Source organism: Coturnix japonica, chromosome 22 (genome assembly GCF_054131305.1).
Source record: "Coturnix japonica strain WE chromosome 22, WE-NBRP24, whole genome shotgun sequence".
Classification (NCBI taxonomy): Eukaryota; Metazoa; Chordata; class Aves; order Galliformes; family Phasianidae; genus Coturnix; species Coturnix japonica.
In genome coordinates, this window is record NC_140684.1 from 5,000,125 (window position 1) to 5,028,024 (window position 27,900).

The 27,900-nt window shown below is 39.9% G+C and overlaps 2 protein-coding genes across 13 annotated transcripts; one reads left to right on the forward strand and one right to left on the reverse strand.

The window, feature by feature from the left end:
* The first annotated feature begins 160 nt into the window (after nucleotides 1-160).
* On the forward strand, nucleotides 161-9,767 carry ASPA (aspartoacylase). Of its 5 annotated transcripts, none has more exons than XM_015880401.3 (8): nucleotides 161-362; nucleotides 951-1,044; nucleotides 1,659-1,921; nucleotides 3,443-3,638; nucleotides 4,619-4,712; nucleotides 5,346-5,453; nucleotides 5,802-5,911; nucleotides 6,223-7,392. In XM_015880401.3, exons 3-8 carry the CDS (start codon nucleotides 1,683-1,685, stop codon nucleotides 6,433-6,435), a joined length of 960 nt encoding a protein of 319 aa, XP_015735887.1. In that variant the 5' UTR covers nucleotides 161-362; nucleotides 951-1,044; nucleotides 1,659-1,682; the 3' UTR covers nucleotides 6,436-7,392. The 5 variants fall into 5 exon arrangements, 4 of the variants coding, with proteins under 4 accessions (XP_015735887.1, XP_085378219.1, XP_015735886.1 ...); XM_032448445.2 differs by having other exon boundaries at nucleotides 347-362; nucleotides 961-1,044; XM_085522093.1 differs by lacking the exons at nucleotides 951-1,044; nucleotides 6,223-7,392 and adding an exon at nucleotides 9,630-9,767 and having other exon boundaries at nucleotides 208-362.
* Nucleotides 7,324-27,601, reverse strand: TRPV3 (transient receptor potential cation channel subfamily V member 3). 8 transcript variants are annotated; one of them, XM_085522042.1, is made up of 19 exons: nucleotides 27,182-27,601; nucleotides 25,084-25,339; nucleotides 21,918-22,040; nucleotides 19,159-19,263; nucleotides 17,571-17,657; nucleotides 17,054-17,211; nucleotides 16,225-16,401; nucleotides 15,983-16,123; nucleotides 15,331-15,611; nucleotides 14,495-14,671; nucleotides 14,246-14,404; nucleotides 13,805-13,906; nucleotides 13,206-13,279; nucleotides 12,462-12,627; nucleotides 11,901-11,967; nucleotides 11,262-11,533; nucleotides 10,698-10,810; nucleotides 10,027-10,097; nucleotides 7,324-8,182 (listed from the first exon to the last, which is right to left on the reverse strand). In XM_085522042.1, the coding sequence occupies exons 3-19, from the start codon at nucleotides 22,034-22,036 to the stop codon at nucleotides 8,124-8,126; spliced, it is 2,328 nt and encodes a 775-aa protein (XP_085378168.1). In that variant the 5' UTR covers nucleotides 22,037-22,040; nucleotides 25,084-25,339; nucleotides 27,182-27,601; the 3' UTR covers nucleotides 7,324-8,123. The 8 variants fall into 8 exon arrangements, 7 of the variants coding, with proteins under 7 accessions (XP_085378168.1, XP_032304323.2, XP_085378167.1 ...); XM_032448432.2 differs by having other exon boundaries at nucleotides 7,324-9,448; XM_085522041.1 differs by lacking the exon at nucleotides 7,324-8,182 and having other exon boundaries at nucleotides 9,596-10,097.
* Nucleotides 27,602-27,900: the final 299 nt, after the last annotated feature.

Here is a 27,900-nt window from a genome sequence, read left to right on the forward strand (position 1 = left end):
AGAAGAAAGGAGGGGAGTGTTAAGAACTGTGCGCTGTGTGATGTTGTTTATAAGCATTATATTTTCCTCTTCTCGGTGATAAAGTCAAAACACTCATTGCAAATTCCACAAAATCAGTGCTGAATTCTTAATAAACCAAATATGTTCCTGTATAATTAAGCACTGGCCAAGCATAGGAAAATGGGAATCGTGCCCCCCGTGATGTGCTGGCAGCCCAGGAGTTAAACGCTGCCTGCAAGTTACTTTGCTCCAAGGGTATAAAAGAAGCCTCCATAGCTTTGGTTCCAAACCTCGTGTTTGAAATGCACCGTGTCTGCCCTACCAGAGCGCTCAGGAGACAAACTCCGTGCATGCTAAGTGAGGTAAGTGCACAGCGCTGGCTCTGCTTCAGCTTTCTGTGAGGAATGGTCACCGATCCCCGCTGGCACTGCAGGATAGCAATGAGCCCAGCACTGTGTAGCTGAGTTTTGCAGTTTATTCTTCAAACTGCTGTGGTGTTTAAATTCAACAGAGCATGACTCGGACCATGAGCTGTTCCTCCTGATGGAGGCACCCACCTTTGCTTAAGGTCCAAGGTCAAAGGACGGTGCAGACTGTCCTGTGCTGTACAACACGGCTCTGCTGCTTTGCTCAATACATTACTTACTGTGACTGAATAGCTGACAGCCTGAAGTACAACAGGAGTACATTTTTATGTTTATTTTGTGTGCTAGATGCCCATTTTGAACAATTCTATCATTAATATCAGTGAAATTGTTTGGTTTTGAATCTAAACATATCAGCCCTCATGATGGAAGTTCTGGCTGTTGTTTAGCTTGAGTTTCTGTCCAGAAAACCCACTGGAATGCTTTCTGAACTGGCAGAAGTCAACTTCTTGGCTGGGTTTCTTTCAGGGATGAACACCACTTTTGTCCCATTGTGACCTGCTTCAATTTCCCTTTATTTGCAAGGGGGCTGCAGAATTGAGAAGGGTCACCATTAAGTTGTTCCAATAGAGGTCTGTGTTAGCAGATCCCAAGACGCATCCAGAGCCAGGAATACCAGGTAAAATGCAGCTTTTATTTCAGCTGTTGTCCCTCCTAAGCACTGTTCTGATAGTCTGAAACAGAGATCATACGAGCCACGGCGTGCTTTGAGGAACTCAGCTGTTTGTGCTTCTTTAGATGAAAGCACTCCATGTCTCAGCACTACGTGTTGATCTAGAGCCAAGATGTGATTCGTATTTTACTGCTTCTACTCACTTTAAATCATTCTGCTCATGTGTGCGGTAATGATTTTGTGACTTAAAGCGTACACGGACTGACCTGTCACACCGAGTTTGCAAGCTTTGCACCCTTTCTTTGGCACAGTATTTACCCATATCTCATATACTAATAGAGATCGCCTAGAGAAGTTAATTTTTGAACTGTGTAGCAGTACAGTAACAGAGTGGGAGGATTACTAAATATGGGAAATGAAGGGAGGGCTCCTGGGGAGGGAGGAGAGTGGGACGAGCAACGCCCCGCCTTGCAACCGGAATCTGAAACTTAGAGAAATGTTAATTCCCTTCCATTCCCGTCTGACCTAAACAGACATAAAGAATTTCCCATTAAAAGAAAAATCTATTTCTTTTTCGGAGACACGAGCTTTACTTCACTATTGTTTTCTTTTGCTTTCAGCAATCCTTAAAGCTGCTGAAAAGCATGACTTCCTGTTCTGTTGTTCCAAAACCTCCTGTAAGAAGGGTTGCTATCTTTGGAGGAACTCATGGCAATGAGTTATCAGGGATATTTTTGGTCAAGCACTGGCAAGAGAATGGAGCTGAGATTCAAAGAGCAGGAATGGAAGTGAAACCATTTCTCACCAACCCAAGAGCTGTGAAGAAGTGTACTAGATACATTGACTGTGATCTGAACCGTGTTTTTGACCCTGATAATCTTGGGTAAGAATAGCTGTACTTTGTTGTTTTAATTTTCTTTATTTTAATATTGCAAGCAGCTTCCTTTCCAGATTAAAACATTCCACTTCTGTGCTATCCAGGCAGTCACATAACTGAAATTACTGACCTTTTACCCAAAAAGAACAAATTGTGCGTGTTGTTTCATTTTAAAGCTAACTGGTAGAATGAGCCTCAAACCAACACATAACCCCTGAACAGAGTATTTTAAACCCGTGTGAGAGGACAGCTGTGCTTGTGTAAACTTCAGTTGCTGCTTTGAGTTGCAAAGTCACTGTTTCTCATGCCTTCTTGTGCAATTCAGCCTTGGAGCTCTTCTGAATACAGTTATGAAATACGAAGACACAAAGCAATTTAGATGTAGACTTCAGTACAGAAAAAGTGACATACAAGGTGGGAAGTGTATTTAATTACAGTCATATGGGATAAAAAATGAAAACTTGAAATTATAAGCTAGAATTAAAGCGCTCTATGGCAAAATGTCAGAAATGTCTCCTTATTTTAGAAGAAACGTAATCTATAATTACTGTACAGTCGTAATTGAGTTCATGTTTTAATGGGATATTATGTTTCTCTGCTTTGAGACATCCATAATGCCAGAGGTGCACTTTGTTGTATGAAACAACGTTTTTCAATGACTGGTAGAGCTGTAAGCTGAAAGGGTAATTAAGTATCAGAACAGCCTTAATTGTAAAAGTGAATATTACTGAGAGAAATAGGTGTCACATTTACTTTGTAATCATGGTTACTCTTACCCTGAATGCCTTCTCACCTGGCTTTTCATCTAACAATTTTGTCATTGGATTTAACATAGAAGATGGTCAGACTGTTTAACACTGAAGTGTTAAGACCATTCCTTCATTGCTTACTTACATGTTCCCTCTACAGACAGGAAGCCGATGATCTCAGACCACTCCTTAGGCTAAGACCATGTCTTATGTGCCAGTCTGGTACCTGAGACTGGAAGCATTAAAACTTTGGATGAAGGCACCTGAGGTGGAAAATCTTCTTTGAGATCCAAGAGGTTTAGAATCAAGAGACTGTAAGAAAATCTGAGCAGAGCATGAGAAGCAGGGTTATGAAAGAGCTTGTAAATGAGGTCCAAGGTAAAAGGGCATGAACCCATACCAGAATACCATAGGGCATACCCATACCAGCAGCTGAACTCAGGCCTGAAGGTGGCTGAAGCTGTTGATAGAGGGAAATGTTGAGATGTATGTACTAGAATTAAATACAAATAAGAGAAGTACAAACCCTATTGCAAAAATCAGATTAAATAACATGTAATGCCTTTCTGCACAAGATACATAAAAACAAGACTGTTTTCCACTCATAATCGTATTTACTTTGTTCCAGCACAAAGATTATTAAGGTTATTACCTGTTTTAAGCCAGGTAATGTAATGGGGCAGTTATGGAAATAAAGTGAAAGAAAAGGATAGAGATATTTTGTCGAATGTAAAGTCATGGAATGAGTTGATTGATTTCTTTGTACTAATATTAACAGACAGACAGTGGTGGAAGATATTCCATATGAAGTGAGAAGGGCTCAGGAAATCAACCATATATTTGGTCCCAAAGGCAGTGATGATGCCTATGACCTTATTTTTGACCTTCACAACACCACTGCTAACATGGGTGGTACCCTTATTCTTGAGAACTCCAGGGATGACTTTACAATTCAAATGTGTCATTATATCAAGGTAAAACTCCTTTAATGAACTATTAAACCAGATTACTGTTTGTAGCGTATGACTATATATTATGTCATTTCTTCAAATGTTCTATTTTTTATTCAGCAAAACCGTTTTAAATATATAATCACTGATGGCTTTTTAAAATCAAAGGTAATTAATAATTTGATTATAATATCAGGTAATTCAGCTTTCAACTCATCATAATATTCATGTATTAAAATGACTGTAGTAAGATTGATGGGCAGAGAGCAATGCTTAGAATAACATCTATGAAAATAAATGTAACTTCATCTGCTTCCTCACTGATCTGTCAGGAACGTGGATACATTTGGGTCACACATGCTAAATAGTTAGACATTAATTTCATGAAATAAAGACATGGAAAAAGTGATGGAATTAAGTAATGACAAACATTCCCTTCATCACTACCTACAGGAACAGTGATGTGTGTTTGAAACCTGTTTGGCTCTGCTGTTCCTGATAAATAATGGTAGAGTGATGTTTGCAGAAGCGCTGTTGGCCCAGAAATGAGTAATTGGGAGGAGATCTGCAATGGGATTCTTTGTCAAAAAATAAAAAATGCTGAAGAAGAGAAGGCTTAGCTCCCAATCTTGGTCCACACAAGATAATCTAAGCATAACAAGAAATAAATCTGCATAGAAATCTGCCTTAAAGTATTTAGATAATAAATTCTGCAGCACCGCTGGGTAGTTTTTAGTTTTTCTTCCTGTTAGCAATTTAAGAACTGAACTGAGTTCATTTATATGAGGAGACAGCAAAGTTCATTGGACCATGCCTGGCAAGAGTTAATGAAAGGGAGACCAACAAACAGAGCTTTGTGTGTTTTCTAAAGATGTCCTACTTCTTTGAGCACCATGAAATAAAGGCAACATATTGAACACATTGTGTAAATCACTTCTGCATCATAAAGGCGCAACATTTTAAAGCATTTGCATAACAAAAACATTTTACAACGATCTCCACAGAACGCTTTGGCTCCAGAGCCCGTTCCTGTTTTGCTGATTGAACATCCTCACTTGAAATATGCAACAACCCGATCTGTAGCAAAACATCCTGTTGGTAAATATGAAATATAGACACCGTTTTTAACCTATCGGAAATAATCTAAAATGATGCCTGTTTCCAGATCAGTTTGTTCCATTTTGCAGTGTGCTCTGATCACTAATTGCTGTTTGTTTGACGGTGCATTTACGGAATCACATGTTTATGATTTTCTCTTCTAAAGAGCACTGATCCGTCATTTGCATACAAAGCATTGGATGCAAGCCAGGAAGGGGAATAGAAAATATGTAGCAAAGGAGAAAATGATTTGGTACATGGAAGTTGTCAACGTTTACATTTATAGAAACAAAACCATAATCACAGGCAGGGAGGAAAAAAAAAAGCACAACAACATTTGGTTTTTATGAGTTCTGTAAAAGACATCATGGAAAGAAAGGAAGAGAAAAAGGGCAAAGAGCATGCAGAGGGACTCTCCCACATCCTGGTAGCACGCACAGAAATGATTATATAGTTCTTTGAACTGATTCTTACTCATGAGCTACATTCCTATTTGCCTTCCAAATAACACAGCTGTAGTTTAAAATCCATCTTAACGTCTAAAACTCAGACACAACCAGACATGTATTTTTCTTGTATGATCTAAGGTGATATATTACAGCTAACTTAATAATCTCCCTCATCTGTAAACAGGTGTGGAGGTGGGGCCTCAGCCACAAGGTGTTGTCAGAGCTGATATTTTGGACAAAATGAGGAAGATTGTCAAGCATGGCCTTGATTTTGTTCACCTTTTTAATGAAGGTAGAGTAAGTAAAGCAAGCTCCCTGCATCATGTCATGAGTGTTTTCTCCCAAAGCAGGTTGTACTACAGCTCTCTGCAGCTGAACAGGTAACACTGCGGGGGTGGGCAGCGTTTTGAATGCAACAAAATGCAATATATGACAAGATTATCTCTCTACAGCTTGGATTCTAGGGAAAGAAAGATGTGGATCTACGCGTTTTGATGATATATGAGCTACGCACCAGTGTGTAAATGTTAACAGTGTACAACCTGATAATTTAAGCTATTCTGCAGTGAGTTAGGAATGCATTGTGCTTTCTAACAAGCAGTTGCTCATTTTGACATTCAATTGCATTTATTCTTTCTAGGAAAAGAATTTCCACCCTGTACAATTGAGGTTTATAAGATAATGGAGAAAGTAGATTATCCCAGGAATAAAAACGATGAAGTTATTGCTATTATTCACCCAAACCTGCAGGTAAATTCCACAGTAGCTTCTATTTACACCATTTTTAAGTGTTCCTGTGTTGCTTCTGCTACATTCTAATATTCAGTAAATACTTACAATGAGACTATCGCTAATGGGTTCACCAAATACTCGAGGCCTTCACACTTCCCCCCCAAACCTGAAATTGTGTAATGAAAATTGCAAGGAATGATTTTAGAAGCTTTTGCCATAAACTGCAGGAAATACAATTACTGAGCGTAAATTATTTCTAAATTTCTACACCTGGAAGCTTTTAAGGAAAAATGAAAGTAAACATATTCTATTTATTTTCTTTATCTAAGGATCAAGATTGGCAGCCACTGAACAATGGTGATCCTCTGTTTTTGACTCTTGATGGAGAAGTAATTACTTATAAAGGGGACTGTACAGCCTATCCAACATTTATTAATGAAGCTGCGTATTATGAAAAGAAACAAGCTTTTGTAAAAACAGTTAAAATGGAACTCACTGCAGAACACATCAGATCCTCAGTCGTAGCTCCAAACACCTCCTAAAAGCTCATGGCAGATTTTCCATACAAGAAGTGGGTTTCTTCTCTGTGAAATCCAGTATCAGTCTGTGGTTATTCACGGGCTAAATAAACCCAGAATCTAATTTTAAAATTTAATTTAATTAATGTTTTGGAACTTCTAATATGCACTATATTGTAATAAGATAATGCTAATTATGGCTTCTATTCACTTGTTTGTAAAGATCACTATAGATACCAAGAACATTATTTTTATGAAGTTTGATAGTTTGTGCTATATAAAAGGATTAAACAACATAACACATACACCAATGAGTAGCAATAAAGCATCTATGCAGAATTACATAGAAAGTAAAACTTTATCACCCAGCTAAATAACATAAAAATGACAGCATTTTAACTTGCTAAGCCAAAACATCCAGCAATCAACCATTCATAAATTAATTGTTCAGCGGAGCCACATGAAGTGAGAGACAAAGGAAACAAGTGAGAGGGAAAGAAACACTGAGAGGTGTGTGTGTTATTACTTCCTGCTGCACAGAAGCTGAGGCCTTAGGGTTTGTTTTGGTTTTGTACTGAAGAAGAATATCTAAGAGCGTGATTTCCAACAAAGAAATACACTAAAATAAATTCTGTGTAAATTGAATTATTACAAGATCAATTAAACCGATCCCAATTTATCATTTAAAGACAAAAGGGGCTGAATTTCAGAAGTTTCCAGCAGTCTGAAAGATCCCGAAGCTGTATTCTGGGGAAAAAAGAAGTGCATATCCAATGAATAAATTCAGCACTGAAAGGTTCATTGTCCACACAACCCCCAAAAATACACACCTTGAAGAGTACTAAGCCAAAATCTCTTTAGCTCACTTTGTGGAACTCTATGGCAATACAGTAAAAATACAGGACAGAAAGAGATGTTTATCGAATTACACGTTTTATTTCTTTATACTCAGATAAATATTGAATAAAAATTACAGATTGACCTGCTGCAGTCATTACAGTGTTCTTGAAAAAAGCCTTGAGATGAGAGATGCTTGGATGCGTGTTCTGGCAGGACTCAGTGGCCAGAAAGCAGGGTATTTTCTCACTGAATGACTTTGAGATCGAATAACCCCTGCCTCCTCCCTCAGTTTTAGCACACAGCTTTGTACCTGAACGCGGCTACGGAACATTCCTTACATTTTTTGTGCCTTCTCTGTTTATGGCTGTGCCTACAGAGTGACCTCAGTACAGTACAGGGACAGCTGAACCCGTTTTCAGTGACAAGTCTGTCCGTAGCAATATGGACCACAGAGCAGATCGGCTTTCTTCCTGGCTCCTGAGTATATGCAATGAGGTATTTTTTTGTACAGAAACTGGCACTGGAAAGAGTCCAAACAGAACCGTGTTGTCCTATGGCAATGTTCTTTGTTGGCAGCTTCAATGCAAAATTAACCAGCAGAGATGAAAGATTCCGGGAAGAAAGGAATTTTTCTTCTCATACTCACATATCCTACTGAGAAGGTCAAACTACTGAGACTCATGAACGTCCTTCCACTATAATTCCTCTGCACTGTAAGACAGTCACTGAAGATTTCAGTTTGATCCCGTCCGTCTGGGCCGTGCACGGTAGCTAACAAGGACAGGGCATCTATAGGAGATGAGCTGGTAGAGAGAACCGTGTTCACATCCCTGCAAACTGCTTTGCACTCATCCTTCCTCTGCAGAGCTCGCTCACGCTCTCTTCTGTGTTAAGAAAGTCTTTGGGGTCAGTTTGCGCACTTCAGGCTTAGCTGTAGGAATTCAATGCAGTTCATATTATCATTCAAACACAGAACAGAATTTACCTGAGCGTTTCCTACATGGCATCTTTAAAACAGGCACCAAAGGAACATGCATATGAAGAAAACCCAGGACAAGGAAGACATGCATTGCATTAATTGAAATCTGAAGGTTCACAGAGCAAATCTTTTTTATACATACACAAATAAAAAAGAAAACAACAACAAAAAATAACTTAAAATAGTGGACCGTCCCAAGTAATGAAATAAGGAGTGCTACAGAAATGCATTACTGTCCTCTGGATAAAAAAAATAACCACAATAAGAACTCCACCATTGCACTGTACTGAACTCCTTTTGTCTCTGGGGGGAGAAATGCTGATTGCTAATTTTCCTGAAGTAGCTGAATGTAGAAATTAATTACACCTGAAATCTTCTAACGCAGCAGTTTGTGCACAACAAGATGCACAAGTGTGGGGAAGCCAGGCAGCAACTGGAAAAACAAAACCACTGACTTCAGAAGCGCCTCTGAAATGTTCTCCATCATGAATTCTGTCTCTGCCCCGTTATTTCATGGGAAGGCTTTGTACAAATAATGAACAAATAGCAGTGCAGCGCATGTGACACTGCAGGCACCACGCACTGATCACAAGGAAAGAAGACCTGGAGAGGCCGCTTGGCACAGAGGCTTTTCTCCAGCTTGCAGGATAAACCCCCGGTAACACTGACCAGCAAAACGAAAAGTTGCAAATGCTGTTTCAAAACAACAGACTTCATTCAGCAGACCTATTGAAATGCCTTTCTTTTCTCAGAATACAAAATATTTCCCAGGAGTTAAAGATTCCACACCAACAGACAGCAGATCAGGATCCCAAAGATCTTAATTTCCCACAAAAGGAAGAGATATCTCCCATCTGACCCATCTCGGAGCAGTCTAGAGCCAAGTTTCAGTAGGCACATGAGCTGGGACAGCAGCAGCTTTCAGGCTTAGATCTGAACCAGAGCAATAGTCCATTTTGCTGTAGCTCAGCTGCCCTGATTCAATGGGTTCAAGTCCCCAGACCTCATCCCTGTCCGTTCGTGCTCCAGCTGCTTACAGCTGTCCAAAATAACAAAGAACCTTCCAACATCAGCCGCTGGCGCTTTTAACTTTACAAACATCTACATATCAAATACAGAACAACTAAAGAGAAGTTTCAGGCAAATCATCCATTTCTTCAAACGTATTCAAGGTGTTTTTGCTATTAGTTCTTGAATTATCTTGAACTTTGCTTGGATCTGCAAGAAAATGCATTGTAAACATAACAGGATATGGTAGAAACTGTATATGCAAGATCAAGCTTCTGCACACCTAATTTATGTTAAAAAACACACATGTATTTAAACAGCAAGTTGTCAGTTTGCTACCATATCTTATATTGAACGTTTTCTTTCCGCCTCTCTTCATTCTGCTCCGCAGTGTAAGTGCTAACTGACTGAAGAGCAAACTGCAAACACATCTCAGGTCCTCACATGCCCCTGTTGCAAACCCTGACGCTGCTGCCAGGACATCTGACACCTCTTCCAGCACCCTCAGCAGACGCTGTCTTGAATTTCCTGCTACCACTCCCGAGGAGCAGTTTGTCATCCAGTGCATATCCCAGACACCGGGAATGGTCTAGGGCTGAAACACAGCACACTACCCTTTTCAAATGTTTTAACACCCCCCCATGCTGGCCGTGAGTTCCCCTAGCAGTAAGCAGAGCAGCTGTATATCTAGTTAGGTACACTGACATTCTTACAGGTCAAAAACGACACCAAAGGAATTCTAAGGAACAGGGATTTCACAAATGCGGCGGTGTGAAGTTCAGCAGTACCTGTTGGCCCTGGATCTTCATTAATAAACGAAACATGTGTTTTCCACTCAGTCCATCTCACTTCATTAATCCTGTTTACGGTGTATATAAATTGAGTCATTAGTATACGTTATTACCCTGCTACAAAGCTGCACTCCCCCTTTTATTTCCTCACTCCTTGTGACGGCCATCGTTCGCCATCAGCACCTGCCCTACCAGTACAGAAACACACTGCAATGAGTGCCTTGCAGTGTTAGGTACCGCGTGCAGATGGGAATGGTACTCAGATTGTTCTGCAGTTTCACACATTATGAGTACAGTCTTGAAACTCACATTAGATAGAAGAGCATTTTTCATTAAACAGCACAATAACATTATCTTCAATGTGATAACCATGTTAATTAGCCGGCAATTCTAAATAGAATTTCTTTTAAGCTACCACTTGCAGGGGATTATGAGAAAAATGCCGTCTCCTGCAGGCAGAGCTTGTATACTAAAATCATCTCTGAGGTTCAAAACCCATTTTCTTATTAAAAACTATCAACATAAGAATCCTGTGTCTTTTCTCTATTCTGCTCAAAGCAGAAAATAATTGGCCAAAATAGACAAAGTATTTTAAAGCTTCTTTTGGGGAGGAATAACCCTGAGGAGGCACATAGGACAGCACTGATAGCACAGCATTCAAACGTTACCTCAAGCAAACCCGTGTGTCGTTTTCAGCCACTTTGCACCGCTCTCCCAGTTGGAATTTTTTCCTCAAGGATTTTGGTAAGAACTTTTCAAATTCCAAAATGGTTCTGGCTCTCTATTAACAACGAACAGGAACGGAAACGTGGTTAACCATACTCAGCATTTACGTCACATCCTTCATCCACCAGCACAGACCAGATCACCACCAGTGATCAGCAGAGACAGCAACAGAAGGAAATAGCATTGCAGGCTTCCTGGTCAGACTATGAAACACACCTTTGTGGTGAAACATCCAAGGGAATTAAAGTCACAAAGGTCTGTAGTGTCCCTACATGAGGGTGAAAATCTGAGACATAAGCTTGGCTCTAGGATAGCTGGTCATTGTGAAGTTATTAGGATACTCTTACACTGAACCTACAGATGTTCATTATTTGTACACACACGCAAACAGAGATTCTCACAGATAACACCCATCCCCTTCTATCAGTGTGATAAGTGACCAAAGCTACAGCTTAGACCTGACCAATGCTCCTGCACTCCATTAAACAAGCTAACCACAAACAAACCTGGAGTTTCCAGATGTGCTCACTCTCTTTAGAAATATCTTCCACCGTTTCTCCCATTAATGCAATCAGCATGTTCAAGAGAAGAACAAAAGTCAACACAACATACGTTATAAGGAGCAGAAGAAATAGCACAGGATACTTGGAATTTTGCTGGATCTCCAGATCACCCAGACCTAAGGTGAGCTTAAAAAGATCCATCAGAACAGGTCCCAGACTGCTGTTGGAATGGCATTCACCACCATTTTGGCAAGTTTCAATCAATGCAGCAAGAGCTGAGAAAAAAGCATGAGACAATTTTCATCACGATAATGCTTTGTGTATACAATGCATTCTAACCTAAAGAATTCAAGATGAGCTACATAATAAAGAGCTACAGCTACCCAGCAACGTCCACAGCAGCAGCCAGATGAGAGGGAACCAAAAGGAAGCAGAAAGAGCCCACGTCCAAATGAAACTGCAAGCAATTGAGCAAGAGCCAAATTACTTATCTGTTCAGATAGTCTCTAGGCAGTTTAAAGCTCTAAACAGGGCTTTTTATTTCCAGAAGAAAGCTCCCATCGCGATAACAGGGTTCTTAGTCAAAGATGCCAAAATGTTTACTCACACAGAGCATCAGTGCTTTTCTCCAGTGATATTTACCTACACCAAATCCCAGCAAAAACACGATATAGACAACTAAAAATTTTATCACATCGTTCAGGATGACCTAAAAGTTAAATGGAACATTTATCAGGAATTAAAATTGAGAGCTACCTTTATGCTTATGTATCCTGTGGGGGCGTGATGCACACTGCAGCATCAGATCACTCTCGTTAGGCAGTGATCGCTGCCTCCCTGGGAAACCCAGAGCAAACTGAGGCAGGAGGTTTCTGCCTATTGTTGTGAATGAGAGCCTGGTGAGTTGTGTGCCTCCAAGAGACAGTAACTGCACAACAGGTGTTATGGAATGTGATGCAATTAAATAGAAGTCTCTAAGCAGAAAAAACCCCACAAACTACTCATATATTTGATACAATCTTCGCCTTTAAGATATAAGCTACTTTCTGCTATTGAAGTCATATGGTAAATTTTATATATTTCAGCAGAATAAAAAACATCAGAAAATTCAATATGAATGATACCCCTGAATTGTTACACGAGCTTCATTAGGAGTGTACAGCTAAGCAAGCACCGATAATAAATAACAAATAACATACTTGCCTTTTGAATCATAACACTGTAAATTCCCATGGACTGGAAACCTCTGGTGAAATAGAGCATATTAGCCCATCCCAGGGCCATTGCCAAAACAAGACACACGAGGTGTTCTTTGTAGGAAAGCAAGTACAGAAAGACAGAGAAGATCACAAGCATGGCTTGTATGAAACTGTTAAGAAAAAACACACGTATGTAAAAGGGAAACTGCTAACACAAAACCAACAGCGTAATGAAGAAATACAACAACAACTGCTTCTTAAGCTCCAACTCTACTTTCATATCGCTTCCCATTCTCCCTTATGAATGTAACCAAAATAATTTAACAATAAAGTAAATAAGTTAAAGACTGCTTTCTGGAGACCAGCTGATGGGATTCTGCCACTAGCCAGCTGAACCAGCTTTACGCTGTGTTTTCTTCCAGGAGTTGAAAACTAAATTCAGTTTATTAATCAGTTTTCTTAAACGTATTTGTCTGTATTCAGCATGAAGAGATGCAGCATGTGAAGGAAATAAGACAGTGCTGCACTTTGTGGAAAGCAGCCTGTACACATCAATCCCCAGTGTTACTACTGAGCAGTGACAGCATGAGCACGCGCTCAGGAAAAGCTGCATGGAAGATTACATCCATCTCTCAGCAAACTGATAATCTAAAGCAAATTGTGCATCTGCTCAAGGAATGATTCTCTGTAACCATGGATTAGATACGTATGATATATACCATATAAAATATATGCATGACAGACTTACAATGCAAAGTGGAACCACGCATCAGAAAGAATTGACTGCAGGTCTGAGGGCCTGAGCAGAAAGATGGCAACACTCTACATCACGAGGTAAAGAAGGAACACAGGAATGGAAATAAGAGAAAGCAGGGGTCAAAATCAGTCCTTCAGAATCATGAATATGAAGTTAATCTATAGAAATCTCTCTTTTGATAAGTCGATAGCTTCCAGAATTAAAAATAGGGCTGTAACCTGAGAGACTCAATTTGTCATCTTTGGCATAATTTAACAACTTCTAATTTCTTAAATATTACACCCATGTTATTCTATTAAAGGCTCTAAATCTACACTGTCCTTAAACTTGGTCATTTGTCAACTTTAGTGTTATATAAATGTAAAATCATTTTGCCTTGAGAGTTCAAAAGAAAAAGTCCTATTTGTTCTACAGAGAACACAGTTATACCAAACCAGTACTCAGGATCATTCAGAATGAGCGATGCACTGCACCACAGACTTTCAGATGTCAGACAAACGATATCGATACTGCAAACACACGGCCAACATCATCCACCTACAGAAGTTCTTTACCTATTTTGTCACGTATTTGTTATTTCAAAGGCTCACCTCTTTGATGGCTAAAAATATCGCTCCTATCATAACCATCACCTGTCCTGATAACTGCAGCCATCCCACACCACGAGTCAGTGCTAAAGGGTAAGGAGGAGCCTGCAAGACAAGGCCAACATGAAGGACTGAGTTCCATATCTGAAGGGTAAAAGGCAAAGTAAGTGGGAGCCTCATGTGCGTAGCTCTCTGGGTAATCAATTTAACCATCTGTCTTTGTATTATGCAGCTTTCAGGTTACTTTCACAGGTAACTTCTCCTACGGTTCCTTCTAGATAAGAAAACCTGATGTGGGAGAGCCTGCTCTCACTACAGTCTGATATTCTGATACATTTTGGGGCACTTTCTTATTGTTTTTTGTATTGACCAGCATTTTAAAAACAAACCAGAAGTTACTATTGCATCTTAAAGCAGTAAAATGTGTGAAGTTACTGTACTCACTTCATTTTCATTAGGTCTGTGGTAGGAAACTAACGTCAGTGTTACGTTGTACAGGAAATAAAAGCAACATGACATAAACAGCATGTGCCGTGCAAATTTCTTCCATTTCATTCGCAGGAGTGAATTCAGGGGCTCCAGTGTCAGCATTTCATGGCGATTCTGTAGAAAGAAAAAAGCCTCTTTAGATTGGAACTTTCCACCTGTAAGAAAACCGAGATAACGTGTGTGTGTTATTAATAGGCAGCGTACACCGATATTCGTGTTGTAGACAATGATTTCCAGTACTGAATTGTCTGCAGTGGTATCCAGTTCTGTCAGATCATAAAGAGAAGATTGGACAGGACCATAAGCCCAGTCTGTGAATTTTCTTGACAGGCTTCTGTTGGGTTTCTCTCTTATCTCTCTGCTGAGGATGTATTTCAGAACCTGAAACATTAAATAAATGCTGTTGGAGATCACAAACTTCTAATGAATAAATACAGTTTTCTTAATGTCTCGGGATTTTCTTTCAAAGAGATTTTTTTCTCTAAAGCACAATTTTCCAGGTGTTCACATTTATAACTTAATGAATTACTCTCTAAATGATCGCATTGTCAGCTCATTACCACATACACACAGATGATCTATGATAGACAAATGCGACAGCAGCGTAACAGAGCAGCCCTGGAAAGTCTTCTAAAATGATCTGAGGATTTTGTATTGTCTAAGAGTAATATTTAATATTTAATTAGTACTTAATATTCATTCATTTAATATTAATTTAATATGAATTCATCGTTCATTAATTCATCGTTTAACATTAATATTTAGTATTCTGAGTTTCTGTACAACAGAAAGGATTTGAAGGCTGCCTTTAATATCATGTGTATATTTTCTACAGAGGGGCATTCTTAGAGGAAAACCTTGGAGGGTAGAAGCAACACTGCTTTTGTTTTGAACCCAATTAGCTCAGTGGAAAACTGGTCTAATACTTGTATACAGTACAGCAAGCATGGAAAACTGCATTACAGAGCACTGACATCTGTGTACATGGTCAGTCTGGATGCTTTCCTGACACTTAAAGATACCATTGAAATAACACCCACCTCCAACTTCCCAGTTTTTGCAGCTAATTGTAGCGGTGTTAAACCCTCCTTATTCTTCACTTTTTCCAAATTTCTGTCTTTACTTTTCAACAAGATCATATCGTACATCCTGATTACAAAGTCATTCTGAGTTTTAAAGTCCTCTGCAACAGTAACTAATGCGTGTAGGATGTTGTTTCCTCTGGAATCCTGAGAAGCAATGTTGGTCCTGGTGTTGTCCATTAACAGCTCGATTATATCTGGTTGATTGGTACACGCAGCTAAAGCCAGGGCAGTTTCACCTATAGAATTATAATATGAAATGTACTCATGTTTTACTACAAGCAATCAAACTATTATTATAGGAATGACAGTATTAAATATCTTCATATTTAAAAGCATGTATCACTATAGGTTATTTTTGGTTTAGCTCTTGGTTTAGAAAAACCTTTAAAACAATTTGCCATTCAGCATTCAACAGCCGTTTTACCAGTACATCCAAGTGTTAATAATACATTGGACTCAAGCAAATCTCTTTGCAAGAGGCACTGTGCCATAAGTTCCTTAATCGAGGTTCAGTGACAGCAATGATCCACACTTGCTTGCTTTCTATGCTGTCTTACTTTTCTGGGTATTCCTTCCTAACTGCTGCAGAAATCCCATTTCTACTTACCAAAATAAAAGCCTTCATGTTTATGTTTGGGGTTAAAGAAAATACCCTGGGCGTGAGCATTGACATCAGCTCCTTTTTCTATGAGGGTCTGAGTGATTTCAAATTGTCTTCTTTCAATGGCAATATTCAGAGCTGTCTGACCTGAAACAGCAGACACAGGTATTTAGCATTAATTATTTGATGTTACCGTTACTGATGGCATATTCAGTCACATGCCTGAAAATGGTCTCAGACAGCAGTACCTCTATATGCCTCTTCCGTGTATGCTGCATTGATAAACCTCTCCAAAATACCATTTTCTTCTGCAAAGGATAGTAGCATATTCACTACCTCGTTTGTGTTGTTGTTTATGTTCAGCAGAGCTTTCATCAGACAAGTTTTCCCAGTATCTGAAGCTGTGAATTTTTTCATTAGATAATCTGTAAGAGTAAATGTTGGGATTAGATCACGGCATCCATCGTTATTTATTAAATGGATGGAAAATAGTTTGAATCTTTATTTGGAGAAGAACCTGAGGGATACATACCAACAGAAATTACTTGGTAAGCAGTTACCTGTTCACTCTGTGTTTGAGCTATGTGTACTTTGTGAGATGGTACAGAGCTGTGGTGGTGCTTAGTTAGACAGCCAGTGTGTTTGCTTTCTTTTCCAGCTATTCCACCAGCACCGTAACTCCAGACAGATCCAAACTCTCTTTTCTTCCCTGCCTGCTCTGCCATGCTACACACCTCACAAACTGTGGCTGTACCACAACCAGACTGACTGCAGAATAAACAGACACATCAGCTTTGAGTCTCATGCTGCAGAAGCCAGCTCAGGTATGGCTGTGGGAATACAGCGCACAGGGTAACATAAATAAGAGACAAATACCCCCCAGTGCTGCTTCAGAGGTAGCAAGGAAGCAGCTGATTGAATACACTTTCATTTAGAAATAAGAAACGACATCCATTTGACTGCAAACAAACGACTTCAGATTCACACACCAGTCACGGCTGCACTGAGGTATCTCCTGGCAGAACACACATGCAATGCCAGAAGAAGAGTCTTCCATCAGATAACTCCACAGCTCACCTGGCACAGTCATGCTTGTACAAACATTTGATCTGTCCTTCAGCTCTGCGAGCAGACTTTGCAATTCTTCAATATTCCCCTCAGAAACTGCCCGAAATATGTATTTTTTCAGCTTCTTCCGGGCTCTCGTCTGATCAGGTCCTTGTGCCGTGTTAGCACTGAATGATCAAAAACAATAATGAAATTGCTGAGTCGCTTTTCTTTATTTTCTGCATTCGAGGAAAAGGAAACACAATAACATGCACCAGACTACACTGACTTGCCCCATTTCCACATGGGTGTCCCGGTATGGATCTCTCAATATGTTTCTGTACATTGCTTATTTGCTGAGAAAATGTTATTGAAAAAGCAAAGGTTACAGCTGCTTATTTCAAAGTTTAATTACTGAAGATCCAGAAAAGCATTTATACCTCATTTCTGGAAAGAAAAAAAAAGAAAGCACAATTGGTAACATCTACACTACTGTAGATTTCAGCTGTAGAAAAGGCACTAAGAAATACTCCCCATCTCCACTCACCAACAACTGTCTGCGTTAGGGCTGTATTCAGTCACGTCGTCCTGAAGAGACTGTGGGGAATCCATGTCTTCCCCATTTGCAGATGCACTGTAGGAATAAGAAAAGCATCACTGCTCAGACAGGAAGGTCCTGGAAGACATCGTGGCAAACTGCACTAAGAACCAGTCAGTGCCAGGACTGACTGTTTTAAAGGAGTGGCAAATAGGAAGAGACACAAAGAATCTTATTACATTTACAAAGTCCTGTTTGTGTTTACTCTGCATTACTTCATTTGAAATCTTGAAGCTGCAGGATCTTTTTCTTCAGTGTTTAACACCTTTTGTGCAACATCTTCGGTGTTGCACCTTGAAACGCACCATCTTCCTCACAGACTTAATTTGTCCCCTACCACAAAGCAGGAGTTAAAGCAGTAATCCTGCACGGGTTGCACACAATGAATGTCATTGAAAGGTTTACTACACGATGCACTGCAGGCAACTCAAGAACATTCTGCAGCTGATTGAAATGGAGATTTCAGCTAAAAGAAACTAAAGCCTGGGCCCTATCTGCATATTTAGGTAATAAATTTAAAGGATTTCAGTGGCATTGGTATTATGGAATTTCTGTATGGCATTTCTAGACATTCCCAAGTACAGATCTCACAGCAGAATTGACCGACGGTCGTTTTTCTCACTTGTATTTTTGTTTTCTATGGGGTTTGGATTTGATGAACTCTCACAGGTCAATAAATTAGGGAGCCTGGACTCTGAGTTATTGGCAAGATGGATGTATGGACAGAATGCAAGGATTCAACATTGCTCTGCAGATATTTATTTGAAACAAAGCTGGAAGCTCAGGGTCCATTCTTATTCAGACCATCACTTCTCTGCAGAAAATCCAGTGACAAAGTGCATGTGCGGCTCATGCAGGTTTGTTCCTGAATGAGAAGGAAAAATTTGGGTACGTTTCCTCTGATACAACAATAAAACCATCAACAATTGCAGGAAGCTGAGCAGTCACCTCTCAAACACAGAAACAATTGATTATTCTGAGCTTACTCTCCATTTGATTCACGTTTCCCTAATTCATAATTCTGGCATTCAGAACCATTTCATTTTTAAATATCTGGTGCATTCTACTCATCATTTTTCTCTACTCATTCAGCATAAATAACTGCCTTAAATATCTCAGACTCAACATCTACATGTTGTTCTGTTGTTAATGAACAGCAGAGTGAGGATGGCAGCACACAGAGCTGGGAACACGGCCTGCTAAATTCAACTGCTGTTTTTGCATCGGAAAATTGGGTGCGTGGAGTTTGTCCCCATCTATCACAAATAACAGATGCTTAGGAAAGAAAAGTTAGCATTGATTTTAAATGTATTCGTATTTGAGGCCTGATTTATTCAGTGTCAATGATAGAAGTATATACAGATAAATAACCCAGCAACAACTGAACTACAACAACAACAAATCTCTGTCCTTGAAGTGACCAAAATCTACATAAAACCATGTGAAATTTCAGCTCTAAGGAGGGAGAAGGAGCAGCTGCTGAGAATGAAATAGATATACCCGCAGAATGACTGTTGTACATGCATCGATAACTTACCATGGACGAATATTTGAATCCATTGGTTTGGAAAACACAGGGGGAGATGTATTATTTGGAGTCGCATTGCTTTCAAAACCTTCGATCTCCAGAAAAAAATGTGAACTGTCGGACACATTGCATTGAGAAGTTATTAGTAAAAAGATCAAATTCAACCATAAAGTGCAGAATTCTATACCTGGAACAAGTAAGTACCTGGAACAACACTGACCATATTTTCTGCCATCGCACCTGTCTAACAGAATGCTGGCTGCTTTTCCCTGGAAGGATCCCAGCCTCTGCCCTCAGTTGAACACTTCCATGTTGGCAGATGGGCAAAAGATCCCGAGATATTTTTAGAGGGCACAACATCAGATCCTGACATGACTGAACATTGACACCAGCAGCCCAGAAGGAGCCTCACTTCTGTGCCCACAGCTGAATGCAATACCAGACACAGACGCATAAACACTCACGCATGTACGTTTATGCTTCTTCATCTGCTACCTTTAGTCCCTCTTTCTCCAGCCAGTAGCCATCACAGTAGATCATTTCAAACCCATCAGCAGTGACAGACAGCAATCCAAGTGTTAATTTCACTCTGTATAGCTGTTCAAACTCCACGACCTTTTAACATCTAAGATGTGTCAGCAGAGCATCCCTGCAATTACCTACACATGGGGTGCTCCTCATAGTACAGGAAAAGTCTGGACAGAAGGAGGACCACTGCCATCATTTCTGCCACACTCACAGCTGCTGTAAATCACTGTTGCTTCAATGGGATCTCAGCTTGGCAGAAAGACTATAGAGTAAAAATGCCCAGGATTCATGCTGCTTTCTGCATTCCCTGACTATAATGTGCAGGATCTGCCCCAACAGGTAAAAGCTGTTGGAGGCTACAGTGCATTTCCAGAAAGCCAGAAGTGCTGCTCTTCAGGCTCAGCTGGGCTGTCTCAGCTGCTCACACCAGGAGCGCTGTGCCGCAGGTTGGTATCTCTCCCAGCACTGTGTTCACAAGGAAGATTTTGGCATGCAGTAGTTGTACAGCAGCTATGAAGTGGTGCCTGTTTTGGAAACCAACATACCCACCCTATGCCAACATGTGGATTATCTGGGGATACCACAGGGAGAATAAAAAGCAAGATCCACCAAGCAAAGCAAGTGGACAATTACCAAAAAATACCCAAGTGCTTACGTGGCCGTGGTGCACACTGTCAGGAGCTCTGCCCACAGACATTATCAGGTTCTGACAATGCTGGCAGTGCTCCTCCCATCCTGTCTCTTGGTTTTCCTGTACACATATTGTTGGTACACTCAGACACCAGGGGCTTCAGGAACGGGAAGTAAATGTATTTTCATCAAGTATATACTGACAATACTTGTCAAAGTGAGAAATGCTACCCATGGAGCTGCACTGGATGCGCAGTGGCACCATACGCCAGAAGGAAAAGTTCTGAACCCACAGAAGTACAGCAGCTTAGAAACATGTAATTAATAGAACACGTTAAACCACTGCATTAAAATTCATGTGATCTTCGTTCCTTCTATTACAGGAATGTTGTTGGCCACACCCTGAGCTCTTGGTTGAGAGATGGCAAACCCCCAGGGTTACTGTTACTGATACCACAAAGCAGAATGGGAGTTAGGAGATTAAGTAATTAAGTGCAGTATTTGCCAGTATTTGTTTTAACTATAAAATCTTCCATGGAATCGCCCCTTTTTGCCGTACCAGCTGCATTATGAGCTCTTCAGACACCCCACCGACCCCTTCGACAAGCAAAGTGAAATGATTCAAACAAAGAGTTTCTCTTTTTGAATATAGCACTGGAAGGAGAAATTGGGCCAACCAGGCAGCGGGTCTCAAATAACTTCCAACAGCATTTCTATAGAGAAAGTGATTCCTCTGATTATTAAGAAATTATAAATGTTAGAACAGCCACAATTGCCTGGACCTTCATGGGTTGCTATAATAGCTAATAATTAGCCAGAGTGAAAAGTTTATGAATGAAATTCATCCTCAGTCTGTAGTAACTTAAGTGATTTCAATAACACAGAACCAGGGATGAATTACTGCTTTTATTACAGTATTCACATTGAATTAAAACTTTCAATCACTGCATTAAGTCCTTAGCATAAAATATGAATGAAAGGGAATATTTTATTTAATAAAATAAAATAGGTAAGAAATCTCATTAATCAGAATCATGAAAAATTGAACGAACGTAGGTTTCTGTTTGTAATAAGGATATCCCAAACCTCCTGCCCTAATGGCTCTCATTCTTTAATTCCACCTCTGCCCCCCCATAAACTGCTGTATTTCCTTGTGCTGCTGTTTGCAATGTTCCTTTTTTCCAGGCCATACATCTTTGCTACAAAACCTGGTGTGCCCCGCCATGTCATCCATTTTAAAAGCCCATTTTACCTTCTCCTGCTGAAATGCTGATCATCATTAGACCTAATTCTTGTAAGCTCACAAAGGTATGTAGAATGGATGCAGACAGTCCAGTTGATAGGCAGAAAACTTTAACAGACCAGTGCTTACATCCAATGTCTCTAAGATAGAGCGTTATTAGGATGAACACATATGTCTACCTAAAGAGAATATTCTTCCACTTACAAACAGCATAAGCCCTCCATTTTTTGAAAACATCTTCTTTTGTCTGGTCTATCTCATTCATACATACAGCATGAATAAAGATATTGGGGATATTGCATTCCAAATATCTACTGAGAGAGATTAAAAGGGAGATACAACGTTTTACACTGAGTTAGAGTCCTACCTTTTCTTGGTGGGAGTGCTCTCAGCTGGTTTCTTCTCTTGCTGGTTTGAAGGAGGTGCACCAGGTGGATTTGTTTTCTTGCCCATTAGTGGAACAGCTTCTTTGTTATCTTTAATCATGGTTCTGCAGTAAGTAGAATCACGGTTACTCAACACTTCAAGAAAGTATAGGGAACAAATTACCCATTTACAATCTCTTTACAAGTAAGCACAAAACTCTTGATCTTCTTATCAAAGTTCTTCATTTTTCAGTTATTAGGCACACACACGTGTCATTTCATGTGTCAAGGCCAGAGGGTTATAGACAAGACTGTTTAAATTACATTCTAAGAAAAGGGCCATTAAGAGTGATACTATAAATCCAGGAGAACAGTAATCATAAGTATGTGCCTAAGTTAAACTGAAGTGAGTTCATCAGTCACAAGGACAGTATCTGGGAACAGTGTCCAGCCTGATCTCAGCTAAACAAATGACCACGGGGTGACATCGAGGACCTTTGTGTGCTGGTGACATTTCTCAATGTTTTAGGGGAAAAAAAAAAAAAGAATAAGTTGTGGCTCTGCTGAATGGGAACCACCAACACCATGCGGCACAAAAAGATGCAGATGAACGTTCTCTGCCTAAGAACACTCACAACACCACTTCTGTAAGTAATAATAATCATCATCTTCCTATTTCTCAACAGAACACTCACGGGCATGATTTTAAATCACCAACAATAACGTGAAAGCAGGAAGGTGGATTTAGGATCCCGTAAAGTTAACTGAATGCAGGAACGGTAAGTTTTACAAGGTCATGGATCCATTCCCAAGCAGACTGCAGAAGTGCTCTCCAAAGCTAAGGACAAACCAAACAGATCTGAACACCATGTACGATGATTTTTCCCCCTCCTACATCCACTTCTCTTAATGTGACAAAATTACATACAGATTTTCTACTCCTGTCTCGACATATAGAAGGCAGATTGTGAAGCATGTCTGAAAAGACCTGACAACACAGATGAAAAAGGGGACAGGCACATCACAGCCTTAACTTGAATGTGCTGGGCAACGTGATACTTGGCATAAATCACACACAATGGGTTTAGAATGAAATGGAGATGGGCTTCAAACAGCTTTACAAAATAAGTGATTTTAGAGGAAGAGAATCATTGGAAACAGACCAGTAGGTCAAAAAATGTGTCAGCAAAAGGAGTTGTTGATTTGAGAAAAACACACTTGGTACATGTGTGAAAGTTGGAGGGGTCAGAGAGCGGTCACAGAGCTGGAAAAAGCAAAAGCTAAAGTTAAAATCTGTAAAGCAATGAACACAGGGAAGAGCTTGTAATGGTGAGCATTGCTAGAGCTGATCCACATTTCTGCATGGGACATCCATGAGGGCAGTATGTCAGAAGCCCCACCTGCAGGCAATTGTCATTGCAGACATTTTAGCACTGTCTTGAGAGCAGGAAACATCATTTAAGAGAGGTGAAAGTAATCAAAGATAACACTGATCTCTCAGTCTGTGACGGAAGACTACTGAACCACCAGTGATTTAAGGGAAGAGTTTGAAGAGGAAAAAGAGGAATGGTTCATTTCTGTATATTCTTGTCATTTTATATACTACTTCCAAAGCCACATTGAAGACCTGATGGAGACTATTTCAGATGAGATATCAGAGTCCGCACAAGTAAATAACTGCAGGTGTAACAGTAAAAGTACCTTTCTGCAGTGCTGATGTAGTGTCTGCTCCTCATTTTTAATCACTATTAATTGCAAGCCCAGATGAAAATTAAGCCCAGGCTTTTGACAATAGCACTTACTGAACTCAGTTCTTATTTGGGTACATTCATACAAATGTCATGAAAATAAATTGAGTTTTTTTAGGCTTATCAGCTCCTTCCTCCCTCTGTCTTGTTATTTTAATGACTAACCGCTTTCATCATCATTTCATGTAATCTATGACATATAGAGAAAAATATTGGAACAGTCTGGAGAATGTCAAATCATAATTATTACAGTCTATGGAACCTGATACAGAGTGTCATCTTTAGTTGTAACTATTTTTGAGTCTCATTATCTATTTAATTGTTACTTACACGCCATCAGAGAGGTGCTTTATTTGAAGTGGGCAGTGAGACAAAAATACTGTGTTGATTTACAGCATTAAGAACTGCTTTGGAGGAGATTTTGAGGACTCTATAGATGTAGTATCTCACCTCCATTGTGGCAGGGAGAAAAAGAGAAATGCATTTGTCTGTAATGCTGAATAGGACTTTACAATATCAGACTCACCTTCCACTTATCTGAGAAAAATCATACATTTTTATACCTCACCAGCTCAATGACACCATAAACAATTATTTGTACTATCGTGGGACAAAGGTCTTCTCCCTCAGGGGCAGAGGAGAGGCAGTGACCACCAAGAGATGTTTCATTCACAGCTGATCCTTACTAACCCATAAAACAGTCCTCTCCCCCAGAGGAAAGATGATAAAACTTCCATTTTATTTTTGTGCATTATTTATGGTACATACATCCAATCAGCAGAAAGTCACACCTCAGTGAAAGAATTTAACCTTCCTGTAAGATTTTCAGTCTTTTGAGGGGCTGCGGTAGACATCAGGCACTACGAAAATGTCATTTTCTTCTTGGGGAGAATATATTATTTTACCACAGGAGTTTTTCTTAACTGAAATATTAGAAGTCTCAGTGAAAAGCAATGTTTTTCTGTGAGGAAAATGCTTCAAAATTATTTTCCTGCTTATCTCCAAATTGGATAAAAAGAGGACATCATAGAGAGTTGAAATAAAGACTATTCTACCACGCCAGCTATTCTGCCTTTGACAGTTACTACAGTGAGCGAATCTCTCAGTAGAAGGTAAACACATCATTTTTAACTTCAGCCTTTATGCCGGTATATTTAGGATGCCCTCAGCACAGAAAGTGTCACAGTGCATCAAGCAGAGAAATAGAAATGAAATAAGCTGCATCTTAATATCTGAATGCCTTTGAGTCAGTGCGGCACACCTTGGGAGAAAAACAGATTAATAAGTTAGAAAAAAGCAACAACCACAACAGCATTCTCTGGTTGGAAGCCGGGCTTAGTGAGGATAGCTTAGCAGATTTCATTCTCTGGAAAAGCATCCCATCTACTCCGAACACCCACAGAACCCTCAGAGAACTTACCCTGTTTACAAAACCTGCATGGCAGCGTAGAGGAGGCGCCTCCAAATTGTACAATTGAAGCTCAGATTTGGGGCCCGCTGATGTTTCGACAACATCCAATAAAAGGAATCTTCCAAATGAGTAAAACCAGATTCAGGGTTAAAACGATTCTCAAAGTGCACAAAACCCCCTCTTCAGTCATTGGGTTTCCTCGGCTGTTGGAAAGCACACGTAAGTGCAGCACTGGAGCACTGAAGCCTTACAGGATTTCTTACATCTGAAATTAGGAAGCAGAGAGAAACTTGCTAGACAACAAACTCTTTACTTCACAGCTGCCAAAGTGGGATGACACACACATACACACACGCAATAATTATATACTAAATTATTACTAAAGCTGAGTCGCTCACGGATGACTTAATGGTAGCAGCAGAATATCTAAAATGATCACAGCACTCTGCAGTTTACATGCTGTATTCAAAAGAAAATGGTTATGTGCACACATTTGGGTTGTAAATGACATCCCTTTATGTCGTGCTTAGTTTATGATATATTATGGAACTATTCAGAGAGCACAAAGCAAAAATGAGTAAACAATCATACCAAGTGCTCCAGAAAGCAAATATTTCTGCTATTACTATGAAAAAGTAGAGATGGGTTAAGCAAATCCTCTACTTTCATAGCAATAATGTCAGTGAAAACATGGTGGGTGTGTTTAGATCTTTCCCTGTCTGCATGTTTTCTGATGAATGTGTCCCCTTAGGGACTGTGAGGATACAACATGCCTGTGTTTCACAGAAACAGCACTGATGTGACTTCTTGCTCTGCCAACTACAGGGAACAGTGTTTTCCAGCTTTGCTGGTTTTAAGCTGTTAAGCAATGGTTGCTGCACACTTCTGTTTTGGGACATGCCAGAAAAGGAACCATAAGTTCTTCTGCTCTCCCTACGGAGTCTTTCCATTACCAGCATAAATGGTGCACTTAAAAACTTGCGTGTCTTTGCAAGCCTAAAATACAAACTTTGAACTCTCCTTTCCTTCACTTGATTAATAAATGGGAGTTCAAGGGAATAATGCAGGCCAGAAAAACAAAAACATTTCTCCACTGTAAAAAGGGGAAGAAAGAGTCATGTTTGAGGGAAAAGGAAATGAAAACATAAAATACCTTCAGGATGTTCAGATTTAGAACAGGCATTGGAAACAGAAAAAAAAAAGACTCTAAAATGCATCTACAAAGTGTAGGTGAACTTCTCCTGCTCAAGCAGATCTCTTTAAAGAACAGGACTGCTGGGTTTTATCTTTACACCACATCAAGGCCAGCCCTTTGGTGTGAAACACCAGGAACACTGAGCTGTTTCTGGTAATGAATCAGCTTCCACAGTACAGCACAGGGAAAAGGTCCATGTCTACACCAGTTCCATTTGGCATTAGGAGAGCTTTGGTTGGATGAGCCAAGCACACATCCAGCTCTGCCTGACACAAACTGATGATGATATATTCCAAACCAGTGATGATATATTCCATACCCTGCGCTGGGCAAAGCTGTTCACGCCTTGTCAAATGACTGCCTAAGCTAATATGCTGCAGTCTGGAGTCAGTTGCTTTGATGGTCTCCTAGCTGCTGGTCTAACCACTCAAGAACTGAATAATGGCATTTAATCTTCCCTGGAAGAACACCGGCTTTGTTCTCCACGCTAACTACGAGAAACTGTTTAATTGCAGCCACTCTGAGGCTGGAGTACTGCATGTGAAAATAGGCAAAGTTAGATTAAATCTGGGTGAAGGTGCATTTAAGGACTCTTGCTTTAACTCTCCTAAAAACCACAGTAGAAGAGCAATTAAATTCCTTTGCAAAGAAGGGAAAATTAGTTCAGCAGCAAGCTGTACTTTGAACTTAGAAAGCAGCTATATCTGAAAGTACCCAGATCTGCGCGGCTTAGCAGCACACAGGACCTATCAGTGTGGTCTATTTACAATGTCATGGCAGTTAGCCAAAAAGAAAACCAGGGACAAGCTACAGCAAGAGTCAGAGCCTTGTATCAGATCTGACTATGAAAAAGTATAGAAGATTATGAGAGCTCTAACAATTCACATGCCCATGAATTACACTTCATCTTACCTGAAATGTGTTAACAGCTTCTCCCTCCGTTATGAGGACATTAAGTTGATAGTGTGGCCTTTTCCATGTCATTGTCAGATTTAGAAGACGTGTGGACAGATTATTCCTAGCTGGTCTTCCTGAAAACAGGTAAAAACATCATGTGCTGCACATGGGTGTTGTGAGCCTGAACAGAACTACTTCAAGGGCAGACTAAAGAGCCAGGAAATAAGAAGCAGAACTACACAAAGTCACATCTGTGCAAACATTTCCTTACAGTTTTAATCATTAACCCACTCAGCCTTATGTTCCCAGACCTGTTCCACTCAGATTTCTTACAAGCCATGAGGATTTTGCAATTGGCTGCATCATGGCTGCAGGCATGTTGATGAATATGATTTAGCTGGGAAGTATTGGTAATGGTTGGACTAGATGATCTTCTAGGTCTTTTCCAATCTTAATAATTCTGTGATTCTGTGATCATGGCTGTGCAGATCACTTTATAGAGTTTCACATCAGCTACCAGCTGTCTCACTTACTTAAAGAAACACCATAAAGGTTAAAAACATTAAAAACTAGACATGTATCTCCTATGAAAACTGACTGGAACACATTAGCTCTGGAAGGCGTGCACAGCACCAATAAGCAGCAGATGCCCTATCTGGCATTCGTTATTTTGTTTTTCTAGCAACTGTTAGACTCACTAGAAACCAAAACGAACAAGATGAAGGAAGCCCCAG